Source organism: Periophthalmus magnuspinnatus, chromosome 22 (assembly GCF_009829125.3).
Source record: "Periophthalmus magnuspinnatus isolate fPerMag1 chromosome 22, fPerMag1.2.pri, whole genome shotgun sequence".
Lineage (NCBI taxonomy): Eukaryota > Metazoa > Chordata > Actinopteri > Gobiiformes > Gobiidae > Periophthalmus > Periophthalmus magnuspinnatus.
The window spans coordinates 13,156,854-13,175,410 of NC_047147.1; the positions used below are offsets into that span (position 1 = coordinate 13,156,854).

Below are 18,557 nucleotides of genomic sequence, written 5' to 3' on the forward strand. Positions count from 1 at the left end.
AAGTCATTTTCTGCTGTGTTTAAATGACCACAGGAAATGAAATGTTATATCCTATTATGAACTGTGGCTGCAGGTCTAAAAAGGTTTTGGAGTACAGAAGCAAAGAGTAACTGACACTGATGCTAAGTGATGACCTTAAACACTGGAGTTTGTTTGCACAAATCCTCTGGGGCCGCCGGAGCACTAAATGCTTTGTGTAATAGCTTACACCAAATATCCCAATAATACTACTTTTGTGTCATTATTATGAGAATTTCAACAACCAGAAATTGTTGGTTTAAACCACAAGTTTTTAGTTTATTTTTTTCCCAATTGTGTAATATTTGTAATATATTTTCACTCGTGTACAGTCATTATTAACGGCTTTCTTTTTTCTTTATATAAAAAATCTATTGTAGGAATACGACATCTTTAAATCCTGAAAAGAAACATATTGAATCTTGATGCTACACATAGCTTTCACGCAGTTATTTTACACAATTAACAATTTTCTCCCTCATATTTAAAAAAATATTGAAGTTTGATAATAATATGAATTATTAGTAATAATACTACTACTACTACTACTACTACTACTACTACTAATAATAATAATAATAATAATAATAATAATAATAATAATAATAATAATAATAATAGTCTAACAATATGGTTGTAGGCCTATACTTTATGAAACCCCCTTTCCAAACGAATAAGTCATTTTAAAATAGGTTATTTTTATTTTATTATTATTATTTTTTTAAACCTATTTTTTTTAAATACGCTATTGGAAATCCGCCTCACTTCTCGTGGCTGTGGCGTGTTGTTGGTTTGTAAAGGGCGCTTCAGCGGGCTCTAAGTCTCAGCCATCCTCCATGAAAGACAGCTCTCCAAAATGTCACCTGAACAATGCTTGCTCCCTCATCGACCTTGCTTTCCAACTCAATTTAGTCTCAATCACAACATAATGAAAATGCTCTTCAAAACAGATTCCCCTTTAAAAAATTACTTCTTTAGGAATTGCTCTCACACTTCAAGTTATTTATTGTTAACGTTCACTTGGTTTGAGAAACATATACAGCAGCCATCACGCATTTGTTCCTTTTTAAATTACAAAAGAATAAAGAAACATTATAATAACCAATATAATACAAGTAAACGCATTCTGTGAGTTAGCCAAATATACCAGCCCCTACTTTATTTAATAAGTCTAAATGAATACATTAGTTTACAATATTAATATGATAAAAACGCTGTTTAGGAGGAGTGGTGGTTTTGTCCTGATCCCACAATCCCATAGTTTGAGCTCAAGTGAAGCAGCATTCCTATTTGCTCAATAACAAGGACAAATCATCGAAAGTCCAAAACATGAATTACAAAAGATCCAGAAACGACAGAATTGCTTTCAAGGGCAGCCATTTCTGTAACGTTCAAAAATAGACTCCCCACTCAGAGATGTCAAGAAAATGTGACCTGATCAGCTGGTGCGCCTCGAGCGCAGTGTCCCATCCAGCGCCACACGCACTGTGCCCAGTCTGTGCCCTGGAAAAAGGTCCACACAAGTGGCCCGTGTGTCTGTGTGAGCTCATCCAATGGGTCCAACCACGGTACAGCTATAAGTCCTACCACGTCCTGCCGTAGAGCAGGTTGGAGCTGACCATGTTGGAGGTGTAGTCTACAGCGGACGTATCAAGCTGAGCCATATTAAGTTGACTGTGTAATGATGGGGGACTGGGGGACATCTCCTCCAGGTCTAGCGCGTTCACCTGCGGTTGGCCCTGGTGCGCCAGGCCGCCGGCGGAGGACGCGAGCACAACCCCTGCCCCGTTCTGCTGCTGCTGGCTCTGTTGTACCTGTTGCTGGTTTGGCGTTGGTGTGTTTGAGCCGTTCTGACACGGTTTGCCGTCTTTCACCAGCACAGGTACCGCTACGCGCCGGGGGGACTGTGCCTGTTGTTGGCACAGGTTCCCATCTTGCTGTTGCTGTTGCGCCGCCTTGTCCTTGGCCTGGCGCTTCATTTTGTAGCGATGATTTTGGAACCAGATCTTGACCTGAGTGGGCGTCAGGTGGATCATACTGGCCAGGTGCTCCCTCTCCGGCGCGGACAGATACTTTTGCTGCTTGAAGCGCCTCTCCAGCTCGTAGACCTGGGCCTGGGAAAACAGGACGCGTCGTTTCCGTCTGGGTGCTGCGTGCAAGGCTGGCATGGATTTGGTGGCGTCGGCCATTCCCGTGAGCGTGCCCATCCCCGCCATGTTCATACCTGTGGAAGGTCCCATGAATCTAGAAACTTAAACATATACATACACGACGTTCAATCAAGGAGAACACTGTGTAACCTCAGGAATAATAGACTAATTAGGCCTGTTACTATTTCAGTAGTGATAATAATAAAAAAAAAAAATAATAAAATAATAATAATAATGATAATAATAATAATAATAATAATAATAATAATAATAATAATAATAATAATAATAATAATAATAATAATAATAATAATAATAATAAAAAATAACAATAACAACAACAATACTGTAAAATAATAAGAGGGTAACTTAATTCACAAATTCACAAACGCAAAAGAAAATAATTATGAACAGCACATGTTAATAAATGTAATTAATTTAATAGAATATAAAGGCTAATCCCAGTTGTACTTTAAGTATTAGTATTTTTATTTTACAATAAATAAAATAAATAAATATTTAATTTATCAGGTGTGTTTTTAGAAATATTGATCCACAGAGCACATAGCCTATGCGTATCCGCTTCTAATAAAGTGATTTATAACAGTTCTTTTCGTAGATAAAGCCAAAAAACACTAGTAAAAGTGTGCGTAAAAGAAACTGAACTTACTGGTGGAGTATCTGGGGTCCGGGTTGGTACTGTACCAGCCTGTTGCGGCTGCACTATTCCGCATGCTCTCCTGGTAAGACGGCAAGTCCCCCATGTTTCCAATGCTCCCGTTGCAATATCCCCCCATGGCGCTGTGGGAGAACTGGGATACGCCGTGCGGCATGTGGTATGTGGTTGCCACCGTGGCGTTGTGGCCCATGGAGTGCTGCTGCATCCCGGTCTGAGACACCTGCGACTGTCGGTAGGCTCCCAGTGGAGAGGCTAGGTTTCCTGCGCCGTCCATGGCACTAAACTTCTTGTAGGTCTCCTCGATTGGACTCAAAATATCTGTCACTGAAAAAGGCGTTGTATGCTTTGGGCTCAACGACATGATTTAGAAAGCAGGTAGATTTTAGTGTTTGAGCAGATCAACTGTGTTGTTGTATCGGCTCTCTCCTTGGTGGATGTCTACGTAAGAGAGTGCTTGTAGTGCGCCTGAGATCCTATTGATCGCCTTGGAGAAGGAGGCGAGCCCAGGGCGCTCTTAGCCCGGGTTTATTGGAGCCAGGAGCCAGGTTTACGACAAACACAGGGGGCGGAGCAAAACTCCTAAAGCAGCAAACAATAGTCATTGACATTTTTGTCAAATATTTCATGAAAATGTATTTTGCTGTCAATATGTCCTTCGTGTGCATAACCGCAAACAATTGTTTTGACATTATGCAGGTGAATTAGCTTCAGTAGTCTTCATCAGCTGATCCTACCACATATGACTATTTTGCGTCAGGAGGGAATTCCACTCTTTCTAGAAACTTTGAGTGCACTTTGAACACACATGAGGGCCACTAAGTATCATCAAAGAGGCACAATGAAGTTATGTGCCCGACTGATGCGCACCTCTTCAGCATCATTTTGTCCAAACTGAGAGGGGGAATGCAGCCAAAGATAAGATCAATCTGACAAAGTTAAAAAGAGATCGATTCAAGGTCTCATCAAGACTGTGCACAAATCACTTTTAAGAGTAGTGTGCCAATGTACTTTTGAAAAGCGATCACAAACCAACAAGTTTAGAATGTTTAAATTTCGATCTGATGTATGTGGGATTTGCATTGAGTGTGCGCCCTGACGTCCAGCCCGCTCAGTGATAATGTCCTGACCTGTAATGTCAAACCAAGAGATTGGCTCCGACAGAAGTGTCCAGAAATATATTGATATATAATGTTTGTTTATTTTTTATAGTTTTAACTTGCAAACATATTTCTTTCTCAACAGGTCTAGTTCTTTTTATGGATACAAACGATGTGTAAGATTATTTCATTGTCTTTTCTTACTTTGGAAGCAAATGTCACGTGAAACAGCTAATGTCATTTAGCTTGGCATGGCAGCAAGTAGTTACCTCGCCTAATTGAACAAATGGAGATGTGACATGGTCAGCAATCAATTACGTCCCACATATCGAGAGCAACCAATCTGCAACTTGAAATGACTGTCGCGAATAATAATCATCTTCTGAACACATTTTTAATTCTAGTTGTTTGTGTGAAAACCAAAAACAAAAAAAAGTTTCAAAAGTGGTGAAACTAGAATTTTGGTTAAATTAGGCTGCATCTGTCTAGACTATTGTGCGCCACTTGTTCCACAGTGCTTTGTCTTTTCAGGACGAAAAAGAAAGGTATAGGCCTCGGCCCTAGACCTCTAATATTATGTAAATGAGGCCGAGCTCTCAACCTTGTGAATTACTGAGTCAGAGAGCAGGACCCTGGTCCACAGACCCTCAACAAGGGATCCCATCTAAACCTGGAGCCAACGGGCGACGCTTACCACGGTTGTGGCGTGTAATAATGCTACAGTTAACTTTTATTTTGGTCCATATGAATAAGGAGACAAAGGGGATCAAGGCATGCGGAGAGGATCCGAAAGTGCAGGTTTGATAAAAGTTATTTTCTGCAGATGGAGAGATTGTTGTTCAAGTCCGACGACTATACGTGAGTAAAGGTGAGCGAGCATGCATTCATTTTGGAGAAGATATTTCTCTATGTCTCCAAAAAGACACTACATTTTATTCAGAACAGGCGCATATGTTTCCAGACTGATGCTCGGAACAGAAATCGTTTCGGCTCTGGCATAGTGTCAGTTTCTCAACAAAGATTGTTGTCCTTCACATTTTTGACTTAAGCTTAGCTAAGCCCTTGTTATTAGTGATTTCATTACATCTTAATTCGAGAAGATATGTTCTCTATTATCGATATCTATATGAATATGTGACTTGATACAAGTGCTTGTGTGATATATCATTTATGATAAAAAAATAAATAAATAAATAAGCATTATTTAATATAACGCAGACAGAACAAACGGCTGGTTTCTGAAGTGCCTTTCTTGCACTGTGCAGTTGCCGGTTCAATGGCCGCAGAGACTTGAAGAGATGACTGAGGGGCTCGGGTCCTGACCTGACATCTCCTCCACACTCTGCTGAGCTCAAAGTGCTCCAAACATGGGGGTTTATGCTGGAAATAAATTCAAAACTTTTAACTCTACCTAGCATCTAGGCCTAATAGGTTTGAGAAATAGACAAATACTCTGAGCGCACAAAGGTCCACATTTTGACAGAACATTAAAAAGGAATGGGACCTGCGCATTTGAGGAGCAAATTTGCGCACAGCTTTTACGCACGCACTAAAACAATGGACGAATATTATCGCTTGTTTGATCATTTTAACTTTCTTAAATTATCTTTATAAATAAGTAAATACGTGGTGTGCGTATTTTAGAATAAATGATACAAAAAAAGGTCTAGTTCCATTTGGAAATGAACCAGGCGAAATAGACTAAGTTCATTAAGATAAAAGTAATTTGGAAAAAAAATAAATAAAAGCAAACTAAAAAGACTTTCCATTATCCCAGTTATCTATTTATAGGGGGTAATTCATTTCTAAAACAATCAAGGGTGTGTCGTAGCCTAACTCACGTTATTTCTCTTCGTCCTAAACGTTACATTTTACGCTTGCAGTCGTAAAACTGAACACTAGGCCCATATTTCCTTTCATCAGTGTATATACAGTAAAATGTAGAAATTCCCCTAAGACATTTCACTTCTATCGTCAGTGCAGTGCCATTTAGATCAGATACGATGTCTCCTCTCGAATGAGTGCGCAGTGGAGGAGTAAAAAGCGGGCAGGTGCGTATCTTTGAGCTGCGCTCTTGAAGCGCTGCAGTCCCTCGGCTAAGTAGGTTAAAGGTCCTCCCAAGTGGAGAAACTATGTGACAGGCCTCTTCAGCACTGTATTCTTCGACTGGAGTTTGCATTCAGTCACAATTAATGTCGCTTGATGGAAGAAATGATGCTAATGGACACAAAACACACGTGAGTTTTTGTTATTGTTTTTTTTTTTTTTTTCCTTTCTTTTTTCATCCAGACTTAATATAACAATTCTGGATGGACCAAACGCATCGGTTATTTATATTACTTCAACCATACAAATCATATTTAACTCGGATTATCTCGACAATAACCTGTGAAAACGCCTCATATAACCAAACAAACAAAACATTGCACCATTTTACTCTCTTTCTCAAATTCTTCAAATGTGACTCCTAACTCTTGATTTAACCTAGAAGGCCACAAGGATGAGAAGTGCTGACACTTTCTGCCCGACATTTTTTTTTCCTGTGATTGTTTTGCATTGTAAACTCTAAATTAAATATATGTTCCACTGATCTGAAGAAAAAGAATAAAAGGCTGTAGAATAAAGCCGTAATGGCAAAGTAACAAGAAGGACAGTGCAGTTATGTGCCAAAAACACAATTATTGTATTGGCCCAGGCACCAAAGTATTTTATGGCCACGATTTGTAAATATATTGATCTCTTAAATGGCTCTAATTTAAAGACAATAATAGCATATAAGATAGAGAATCTTCTGCGTGGACCATTTGTGTTTCGCTAATGAACATGGATAAAAAATGGTTCTTGTTCAATAGACTCAACAATTATCAACATTTACTCTCAAATGTATGACAAATATTCAGTCTTTTAAAATGCCCCTAAAAAGTAGTTCATATGCATTTTCAAACCACAACAGCATTCTTATTGAATTTGTATTTTCTGAATTCACAAAGCCACAAATTGGTTGGGTACAACACAGGTGCTTTTTGAATTCATTCATGCCTCTAATCCATCTGTACTTATGTTTGTGTTGAGAGTTTTGCTAATCCAAAGTTTGCCGGTGCCCTGAGTGCAGTGGAACTCAGTGGAACTTGTAAATGAAGGGATAAGTTATCATCAGAAGTGAGCCGACTCTGCATGTCAATGTGGCAGTTTCTGTTTGTCCTGCTCCCAATGCTTTTACAGGAGGACATTATTTAGATGAAGTCCACCACAAAAGTACTTTACATTCTGAATTTACTCCACTGCAGTCAGGTGCTCAAAGAACATGCTATGGTTCCAATGTATGCTCCGCGTTTCTGCTTCGGTGCAGAGGGAAACGGCAATTTATCAGTGTAAATTTGTGGATTGACTCCTGACTTAAATCTGGTATAATGTAAACACTTCTATATCATTTATCTTTTGTTGTGTTTATTTTTCCGTTAGATCCTGATTACTATGATTACAATAGACATAGTAACACATTAATTTCGAAAATATATATAGATTTTTTCCTCTGTAGTTTTTGTGTTAAGTAACAAGTAAAATAGCACTCAAAACAAAAGCATATATCTGTCTACTATAATTCTTTTACAGGTGTTATATTTGATGACTTGGACACTGTCAGATTTTATTGGGAATTTATTAAAATATTGTTGAAATATCAGCTGCATTACAGAGGTCTTACCTGTTTGAGCTCATGATGCAATATTAAGGCTGCTTCTTTTCTGTGTTTTATAAATTCGTACTCGATGTGTTTTTTGTTTATGTGATACTATTGTTTATTGGGGGAGTTTTATGGGTTTATTTTTATTGAATTTTTACTTCTTCTCAATTCATTTTGAGCAGCAGTGTCATTTTTTTGTATGAATATCTGTCCATCATGCTTTCATGTTTTGAAATGTAAAAGATTTTGGTTGATACAGAATCAAGTTTATTGTTCATATGCTTGAAATAAAATGTTCAGTCAAATCAATCAATTTCAGCAATTACAATTTTAAATAGAGTAAGAATGGCATTAAAATGACAACAATATTTATTTTGTGTGATTCAATCTGTCAAATAAAAATGTCAAAAACAAATCTACAAACGATTTCTCACACGTCTTTACGCTTCCTCCTTCAGTCCTGTATATCCGGGCTGACTGTCTTGGAGTAGTCCATAACAGCAGTTGTTGAGTGTGGAAATGCCTGGTCCCCCTGCAGACTGGGTCACTCTTTACTTCCTCTGGGCCTGTGCTCTGCTGCTGACGACCACTTCAAGGCTGAGTCCGGCCTCAACACCAAACCACCGCTCAGTCCAGCCAGGAGGACCAAAACAGAATTGTCCATTTGGCACACAACACGCCACACAGAACACACAACACACTAATTATTCTGTCCAATGTACTAGATATTGTAGCGCTATAGAAGCTCATGCTGTACAAGGATGGACGACTGATCCACAGAACCACTGAGGTGTTTTTCACATCATCAACTGATGTACAAGAAAATCATGTCAGATGTTACTCGTACCACAGCCATTCAAATACAAAAACTATTTAGACACAGTGTAAATAATACAATATAACAACTTGTAAACATCAGATATCTTGTGCTGATGGAGTCAAATGTTGAGTCATTTTGGTGTAATGGCATTTCTTTTTTTTTTTTTAAATAAAATCACATTTTGTCATATTTGATATTTTTGTGGTATTGGGATATATATACTGTGTTTATAGTGTTCATTAAGTATGAAATGCTGTGAGGACAACAGTACATTTAAAATGTGTGTAGCTCAATAAAAGAACACACTATTTAAAGGGGTCTCGGATTTCTGTGGATCTGCTTTGTTGAGTGGAGTCTTCTGTCATAGGCCAAGTATCCGCCTCAGTACCTTATAATACTATATTATAATACATAGGTGTCTGACCATGGAGCTCATGAATGACAGATGCAGTCCTGCAAATGGGTAATCACATCACAGAGGTCACTATGCAGCCCTACGGCCCTGTACGCTTACTTCTTGAATACAAATTGGACTCGTTGTATTGTCATATATAAAGTAAGTAAACACAAAGCATACAATTATTGTGTAAACAAACAATCAACTTATTAAGCAGTAATTGTTTTGTATGTTTTTGTAATTGTGTTCATTCATTGAACTTGGGCATTACACAACATGCACACAGCATTTCCTCAAAGGTATTTTTCTCACACTAATGTAGGGGGCGCTGTGGATGATGGAGATCTGTCTTCCTCACACTTTCTTAATGATGACAATATGACCAGTTTCGTAACATTTTTAAATATCTATTGGCTGTAAAAATAAACGTGTAAAAGTAAAAGTGTCCTTTGAGCTTATACTTTCAGTCAAAGTAGCAGCAGAGAAACTTTAATACTTACAACTATTATTATTATATTATTATATTATCTGATATAGATTCACACCAATATCAGCTCTTTTTAGCTTCTGGGAAAGAATCAAATTAAAGTTAGTTAGCTAGTTAACTGGTTTTGAAAAATGTATCAGATATTCTAGCCTGAACCACAAAACATGTCCATGAACTGAACTGCCTGTGTTTAATGTGTGACGTCCTGTATTGATTATGTAATTAAAGAAGCATAGTATATTTTATGTCAGAGTAAGACTGTGTATTTTAACAGCATACTTAAAGTTTAATGTGACACTGTGTATAACGCTATAATGACAAGGGTGATACAGTAACACAATAATACATTAAAATATGATACAAGAACATCCTGTAACATACCATATACAAAGTCATAAGGTAAGCACAGACATGCTCTGCCTGGTGAACACTGTTGTGAAAAGAGCACATACCAGCCTGCACATGACGCTCTGATTATTATGTTTATTGACTCCATATGACATTTGACCAAAGTATTGTACACATCATTGATATAGCTTTAAAAAATGAGATTAAATAGGCAAAGTATAATAAAGCTCACAAAATCACCGATGGAGCAGATGTGAGCGAGTCTTTCTGAAGGCTCCTGGAGCAGAGAATATGAGAGAATATGGGTGTCAGAGTTTGCTGTGAAGAGCCTGGGTCTGTGTGTAGTGCTGTAGAATGGAGGAGTGAGGGGCAGCTTATCTCTTCAATGCCACACACTTCCAATAGAGCGCACAGCAGCAGAGGCTATGAATGAGCCTGCCCAGTCAATGCTGCTCTGGATTCTTCAAGAGGCTGTGTCAATATTACACTGAAATATGCTCACAAGTTAGAGTTACATACTTAAATAGGCATTGGTTTACTTACAGAACAACACACAACACACAAACAACTACAAATGATTACTAACTTATATTTGTGAAAACTGAATATGTTATGTGGAGAACAAAGACCTCTGCTAAGGCAATATTGCATTTGTGAAGATTCAAGGATCTGCATAGTAATAATAAAAAATATGATGATAATAATAATAATAATAATAATAATAATAATAATAATAATAATAATAATAATAATAATAATGATAATAATAATAATAATAATGATAATAATAATAATAATAATAATAATAATAACGATAATAATAATAATAATAATAATAATAATAATAATAATAATAATAATAATAATAATAATAATAATAATAATACTTTTTTTATACAGAACCTTTACAAATAGTTTACAGATGATTAAAAACAAGACAAAATAGAAAGGCAAGAGAAAGTCAGCTAATAAAACTACTCATCAGGGTGCAGTTATATTTATCAAATTGTTATAATCCCATAGTTTAATGCAGTAACTTGTAAGTAATATTGAAATAAAGTAAAATAAAATGCAAGCAGAAGACCAAATACGTTACCATGTTAACTTCAGACACACTTTTTACATCCTCTTCAAAGAGGAAGCTAATTATTCCCGGAGTTGAACGGGCTAAAGCTATCGTCTCCACGTTTGGCTGCTCGTCTCCCATCACGCGTGCATGATTGAAGCATGGCTCCAGCAGATGACGCTCCGCTCAGAGACCCACCATCCATTTGCAGTGCTGGCATCTCAAGCACCTCATCTTATTCATTGTCTGAACAAGGTGACACAATCCATTATGTGAAAGGCATAAACACTCAGCTGGGGCACCCTGATTGTTGCCACGGTCCCCCACATAGACACAGCCCACCACCTGACCACCACCGGAACCAAGCGCTTTTATACAAGACAACTCAAGTCCTGCATGGAGGAGACATGGGGGAGAAGAAAAGACAGAGAGGATGATGAGTACATACGGTCATTTACATACAATGGAACAGTAAATGAATCCAAACATCTTGGTACATTAATAAGGAGATGACTCCCACTACTCGTCATATCTATCTTAAATGTATGTATGTTTAGTATTATGGACTGTGAAGATATAAAAGAGTCAAAAAACAAGTGAAGAGTTCAATAGAAAAAACAGATATCTCCAGTTTGAAAAAAATGCCAAAAGGTGTTTTTTCTTTTTGGTACCATCTTCTAGAGATATTAGCCATGACAATAATGTAGAGTGGATTTTATCAAGAAAGGATGGGATTATATTTTGATAGCAGTAAAATACATTCGGCTTTTGAGAATATTATATGTATTAAGAGTAAACTACAATTCTCCTGTGACTTTTTCAAATGGTACTTATCTGTTTTTGCAAGTGATCTCTTCAAGTATTCAAATATTAGAAGAGCAAAACACATGAATGCAAATAAAGTTGTAACGATTAGTGGTTCAATGAGAATCTGCATTATTGAAGTCACAATATAATCTTAAAGATGTTTCACAATAAGAAATAAAACTTATATCTTATATGCATTTGCAAATGTTTTTTAATTGAAAATACCTTGAATGACATTTATTCGTATTATGAGTGAGCCCACCTCTCCCCGGTGGCACCACCTGCTTGTCTCCATTGGAATAGATAAGTTTAATAATTTGATAATGTGGTATATTTCTCACAAGGCAATAAGATCTCCATGGAAAGAAGCAGGCGTCAGAAGTACACCAACTACAAAATAATAATCATAATCAATAATCAAAATTATGATCATTCCACAGTTCAGTGTATCATGTGATCTATACAAACACGGAATGTAATGTGCTGTTAATGTTGGTTAGGGTCACATGAACTTATCTGACTGTATCTGTACCATTCAGAGAGTTAAAGTTGATCACAAACCACGCAAAATATGATGACTGTAAAGGACAAGATTTGACTCTCATTTGATGATTATGTAAGTAATCATGAGTATTAATTGTAACAAAAAATTGAGAGTGTAAAAGCAAAGCATGTACTGATTACAGAACAAATAAATGAATGAAAGGCACTTTTAGAGCATTTACACCTATCTGCATTTATGGGTCACTAATTCACAAAACATTTGCATGTGTTTGTACAGTAGAAGTCATAATCCACACAGGGAGAACACCAGAACTCACTTGGACGACTGAGCTTTGGGCCAATACATTTCCTCATCATCACAATACAAATGTCTAAATGTAGGCTATAGTTATATGTTCACTTAAATATGAAAAGACTACAGTTATTTAAGGAAGACAATTTCCTCTGCAAACAACAAGTCTTGGCTTGTGTTTAAAACCTGCTAACCTGGTAGTTGACACTTGTACTTTCTGAATATGATTGCTGTATTAGATAAACAGTTCAAACAGTCTTTTCTCAGATGTTCCTAAATGTGTTTATAATGTGCTCTTTGGACAGAATTTCACATAACTCACAATGTAACTGAAATTCCTGTCAGAATTTTTTTTTATTTGATATTTTGCTTAAATAGTTCAGCACTACTCCATACCTTGTACAAATCATTTCCTAAGGCTCAGGGTTAGGGTCTGATATGGAAGCAGATTAAAAATGGACTAATTGCTGCACATATCCAGTTTCGTCAGACCTCAGAAGCAAGGCCAGGTCTAGTTAGTGCTTGGATGACAGACTGCTGGGGAAACCAGGAGCCACAGTGGGCCAGCAGTAGCTCTAGTGAAAACTGCTATTGTGTCCTTAGGCAAGACACTGAGTGGTGATGGTCAGAGAGGCCAATGGTGCAGATTGGCAGCCTTGATTTCTGTCAGTTTGCCCGAGGGCAGCTGTGGTTACAATAGTAGCTTACCACCACCACCAGTGTGTAGTGAATGAATAATACAGAGTAAAGAGCACTGGGTCTTAAAGGGCTCTTTATAAAGCCAATGCATTATTACTCATACTATAGTGTTATTGGGTATAGTATCATTCTATTATATTGACTTTATTGAGAAAAAAAACAACAACAGGAACAGCTCTGTTTTATTCATCCCTCACCTCTTACTCTCAGTATCCTTCATCATATGATCTTACCTAATACATGTGTTTAGTCCACCCATGGTTGCAATGTCTTGGTGCTACCGGGTCAAAATGACATAATGAAAAAAAACACTGCATTGAAACTGCTGAAAATGAAATCAACAGTCAGCTGAACTGCTTTGCTTGTTGGAAAAGAGTTTTATGGCTTAACTACATTGGGTTTTACAGTGCATTTTCTGTGCCAGATTCTTTCTTTCTAGAATTAAAATGAAATTCTGGGTTTTTTAGAACAAAACCACACTGAATGACATGTCTAACCTGAAAATAAATGATAAAAGATCAGAATAGTGACTTTATTAAATTCCCCATGTGAAGTAGATGCCAGGGCTGCCTGACTGAACGCTGGACTGAATCACTATCAAAGGGGCCTTAACAGATGTTTGGCTTCCAAATATGTTGAGGTCAACAGAAGTCATTTTGCTTTTGATGATTTGAGCTTATTTACTTGAATGAGACAAAGACAAGTCACACTTTTTTAAAGATATTTTATTCCCCTTCTTTTCTTCTAACATAATTAATACAGTCAGGCTGTATTGCAAGTTATTCATTTCAAGGCTGTTTTGTTGAACATTTAACAGAATGTCAGGTAGCATTAGTAATGTGATAGGACACATTTCAAAGACTCAAATAAAAACCTCCATTTTTGTGTGACCTCCGGCTAATTACCGGTCAGTAAATGGCTCCTCTCTATCCTTGTGTTTGCAGCCTTGCCTAAAGCGGTTGGATAGATACCCTGCACTGTATAGGCCCTTTTATTAGTCACAGATGAAGGAGGAAGCTGAATCATACCTTTCTGATGGACACACATTTAGTTGTGAATAGATTTCAATAGGCCAATTTTAACTGCATGGCTTTTATTTTTATGACTGACTCTTACACCAATGGATTTCTGTTTAAGAACAGATCATTGCCTAGATTAATGTAATAAAAAATACCTACAACAATTTGCATAGTCCTGAATTTTCTTTAACCCATGGCAGCTCTGTTTGAGCATTCAAAACGCAGTCATGTGCTGAGTCTCCTCGCAGCTCTGCACACTCTGCGGTTTGCCTAATCTCTGGTCAAGAACCTTAACATTTACTTTTTTCTTTTTTTTCAGAAAGTTGTCTCCACATGGGATGCTGCTACTTTAAACTAAGACCACTTGAGTGAAAAATCACAAAAATGCATGATCAGCATGTCTCACCCTTTGCAATGCATACACAGAAATAAAGTATCAGCAACTTCTAGTTAGTGTTAATGTAAGAGACTATGAGACGTAAATGTGTTTAGTAAAATGACCTGATGTGAAGACAAGGACACTCCTAATGGACGCGCTTTACTTTTCCTCTTCTTGAATAAGCAGTGCTTGGTAATGAAAAGTGAGCTAAAAGCAAGTCACGTTCTTAACAGGAAACTTGATAGACTTATTCAGCTCTATGTATAAAACTACTGAGTGAATCTTATAATATGTTCTGCTACAGGAGACATTTCACCACAGTTGTTCTGTCACTGGACATGTTTTGATATTTGATAACATAAAATAAAAGTGATCTTATTAATTCATTTCTTTACTATTTAAGATGCTTTAATATTTGGTGCAACACTGTAAGTCACACTTTTATAGCCACCGCATCCCTGGGGCCAGTCAACAGAAAATCAGGCAATAAAGCCCTTTGTTTATTCAAATACAAGCAAGAGAAGCGGGGTGTGATTAATACTCTGCTTAATACTCAACCTTGAACCTTTCGTGAAGCGTCTTTGAGTTTATTGAAATGCTATATAAATATATGTATGTATTATTATTATTATTATTACTGAGTCAGATAGCGATTGTTTCTTCGCCTGATCATTGTCTTGTCTATTTTAGATGGACAATAATAATGTCAGTCTACTCTAACTTCTAAAACTACCGTTAGTTTGCCATTCTCCTGGTTGCGTATTTGCTGTCAGATGACACTTGTCTCAGCTCCATGTGTCTCTGGGCTTGTCTTCACTTGCTGACACCAAGAAGGGCAGAGAGCCGTGATCACAGGGCTCCGTTGTCCAGTGCCCAAAGCTATAAAGGTGCATGTATGGGTCATAAAAACGTCACATTAAAAGTCCCTTTATCCTCTGTTCTTTCTTGATACTTGCTTTGAACAAACTGGACTTTACAAGTGTGATTGTATGAACAGATGTGTCTAATAATGTTACTGTAAGGTTTATCCACACACATTGACCTATTGTAATGCAATTATATAATTATGTTTATGGTAAACCCAACAATCACATACATAAAATTTCATCAACCCTGGAAATCATTTTAACTAAAGACATATGCATCAGTGTGTGTACTAGTGTATATACAGTAGACAGTCTGTGCTATTCAGTGGGCACAAATAGAAAACAAAGTGTTGCTGTATGCTTTTCTCATATTTGTGCTACATTGGGTCAAATAATATAAAGATAACATTCTTAACATTTCCTTTTGTCATAATCTCTGTGCCTCAACCAGTTTTCTTCAAGGACACTTCTGTCTACATCAGCTGGCGTGCAAAGTTGCACTTCCTCATGATCCCAGCTCTTCTTCCATTTTAAAGCCATAATTTGTCCTTGATGGGGAGAACTTCACAGTGCGCATTCTTCTGGATTCTTAAACAAAGAAATCTCACCAACAACCACCATCTCACATTCTTCCTCGCTGTGGTGATATAAGGGCCCACAGTCTGCGTGTGAGTCCGTTTCTGCGGGTTCTTTCAAACCAACGAGGCCCCCTACAGGTGCACAGTGATGTTAAAGTGAGCGAAGAATATTGACGTGAGCTGGTGCCTGAAGAGGGTCACCTTTGGTTTGAAGTAATTTGACCCAATTTTCGAATGGTTTTAAAAATAATAATCCTTTGCGTTTGGATGACAGAAAATGTCTCTCTGTTTTAGACGTGTTAAAAACAACTATTACATTTTACGCGTAAAAATCTGCATTGCCTAAAAGTCTTCGTCCTTTTGTTTTGTTTAGGATCTAACCATAATTAGCCTAACTAAATCAACGATTGTTTTAATGTGATAGACAATTTTGACTTTTTTTTTTTTTTTTAATGAATGGACGTTGTTACATTCAAATTCTTTGTTCCTTGTTATCGCATTGAATTTCATCCACGTGCGCCCCGTGGAGTGCGTGTCTTATCCTATTGCGCCCCACTGTGGATACCCAGAGATGAACTTTTCCTCATTCAGTTAATAATTTTATATAAAACAAAGTTAAGAATAGTAACCTAACCCATTTATGATCCAGGATGCAGTTTTACGCTTTAACCAAAGAAAATGAAAAGGACGCAGGTACAACACGTGGGCATATTTTATCATTTCGTGGCAGAAATTAAGACAGATATCACTGGTATCTTGAGTTAAAGACAGTAGAGAAACGTTTGACACCATGGCGTTTCTCTTCCCATGTGTGAGTCTTTGCTGCCATCTAGCGGACACTCATTGCAACATCCACAACTTGGCTCGCTCCGGCGTCGCCCTCCCTCCAACGCTCTCATCTCTCTGTTTAATATCAGCACTGTGGCGAATCTAATCTGGATCTCCTTTAAGGCAATAAAACCCAGATAGCCTCCTTTCAAATGAAACGCGTCGCTTATTATAGCTTTGAAATCCTCGTTTATTTAGCGATGTGCGTGATAGAAAAATGATGTATGTCGAAGTTCAAACGGGGCAAGGTGATGGATAATGGTGAGGAGGAGTCGTGGTGTCCCGGGCGCTTGCAGTATTGTTTTTTTTTTTTTCGTTTTTTTTTTTACCCGTGACATTGTTATCCACGCGCGCTGAACTGTGCCACACGCGGACATGCTTGTTTTAACGTAACGGGTTTATCCTTTCGAGTAGCACAGAGTCAATTTCACATCAAACCAAGACTGTGAAGCAATCTGTTCCAGGGGCTCAGTGTCATTTTCTGCTGTCAGCATAGGACTGAAAGAAGCTGTGGTGGAAAAAAGTTTAGAATTAAGACATATTTTTGAACATTTTAGCCCGTATTAATTACTAATATACAGCCTACTAATATAATATCTTGTGTAGGCCACCTATTAAAAAAGAAATAATAATAAATAGCCTACAGTATAAAGCAGAAAATATTTAATTGCATACCAAAATCAGATTATGACAAATATAGTATTTCCACATCTTTATTTAAAAAAGGCGTCTGTATTTCAGTGCGACTCAAAGCAAATAAGTAAAAACGCTGCCCAGTTTTAAAAATAGTTTTCGCGCAGTGACAAGACACTTTTGGAAAGCGGAAAAAGTCAGCCTTTGACTGGTGAGGGGAAACAGTGATGAGAAGGCTGTTGTTGGCATCGTTATAAGGAAGAAGGACTGCCTGTTGTCCGTGAATAGGGCCTCTTTTCCAGACGCGGATAGATATAGCACTGATTTTTAATTCGTTTTTCTTTCAGAGACAACAATGCTTTATTTGAGAGCTCGATACAATTTGGGGTTTTGTAAGAGATCCCCATTTTTTCACCGTCACACCAGCTGCCCATATGGGACACTACGCGTGGAGCAAACACCACAATGGCACCGAGTGACAAGCAGGACAAAACCCCAAGGATATAAGTCCCCTAATCTGAACAGAGCTGACAAACTCTCACTATGTTACTTTTACTCGTATGCCGCAGTGCTGCGTGCCTCTTTACGCACGACTATTACGCACCGCAACATTTGAGCTGTATCTTTAATTGCAGTGTCCACATAATTTAAAATGGTAATGTGTCAAAACATTTTAGTGATACAATGACACGAATGACACAGGCAGCTACATTTATGCGATTCTTGCGCGATCATAAATTTGTCCTTTCTTTTATTTTTGTCCGTCTACGTCCGTGAGTGCTTTGGCCTAGAAGTTCAACCAGTGGTAAAACACAGAAGCCTTTGTGCCTAAAAGCAGTAGCCCCTTGAGATTCAATTCTGTAAATAATTAGCAAATCCGCCTAATTTAGATGTTTGTTCGCCGATGATAGTGGCGACTCTAGCATCTGTCAAGAGATTGTGTGGGACAAATGCATAGATTTTTCAACCGTGTTATCATATTTACTCAAGATACTGTGCTTAGTGTGTGCACTGCAAGCAATCTATCCAGTAGTCTACTTATGTGGCATGCGTTTTAGGCGACGCAATATTATTGATGCTGGATCTATTCCACACACAATTACTGCTCTTAAAGGCGTATGTATTTCACGCGCTGTGGCCGCCGTTAAACAAAGAAGCTAAGGGAGTCATTGATTATTCTTTCGCCATTTATATATAACAAAAACAAG

The 18,557-nt window shown here is 37.6% G+C and overlaps 1 protein-coding gene across 2 annotated transcripts; it reads right to left on the reverse strand.

The window, feature by feature from the left end:
- Positions 1–1,601: 1,601 nt before the first annotated feature.
- Positions 1,602–3,208, reverse strand: nkx2.4a (NK2 homeobox 4a). 2 transcript variants are annotated; one of them, XM_033988535.2, is made up of 3 exons: positions 2,839–3,208; positions 1,833–2,269; positions 1,602–1,757 (listed from the first exon to the last, which is right to left on the reverse strand). In XM_033988535.2, the coding sequence occupies exons 1-3, from the start codon at positions 3,206–3,208 to the stop codon at positions 1,602–1,604; spliced, it is 963 nt and encodes a 320-aa protein (XP_033844426.1). The 2 variants fall into 2 exon arrangements, with proteins under 2 accessions (XP_033844426.1, XP_033844425.1); XM_033988534.2 differs by having other exon boundaries at positions 1,602–2,269.
- Positions 3,209–18,557: the final 15,349 nt, after the last annotated feature.

What these genes read in the sequence shown, in the direction of transcription:
- nkx2.4a (XM_033988534.2), bottom strand. Translation starts at nt 3,208, where the DNA reads ATGTCGTTGAGCCCAAAGCATACAACGCCTTTTTCAGTGACAGATATT. An exon ending in GGACCCCAGATACTCCACCA is followed by an intron (nt 2,270 to 2,838) that starts GTAAGTTCAGTT and finishes TATATGTTTAAG; the next exon opens with TTTCTAGATTCATGGGACCT.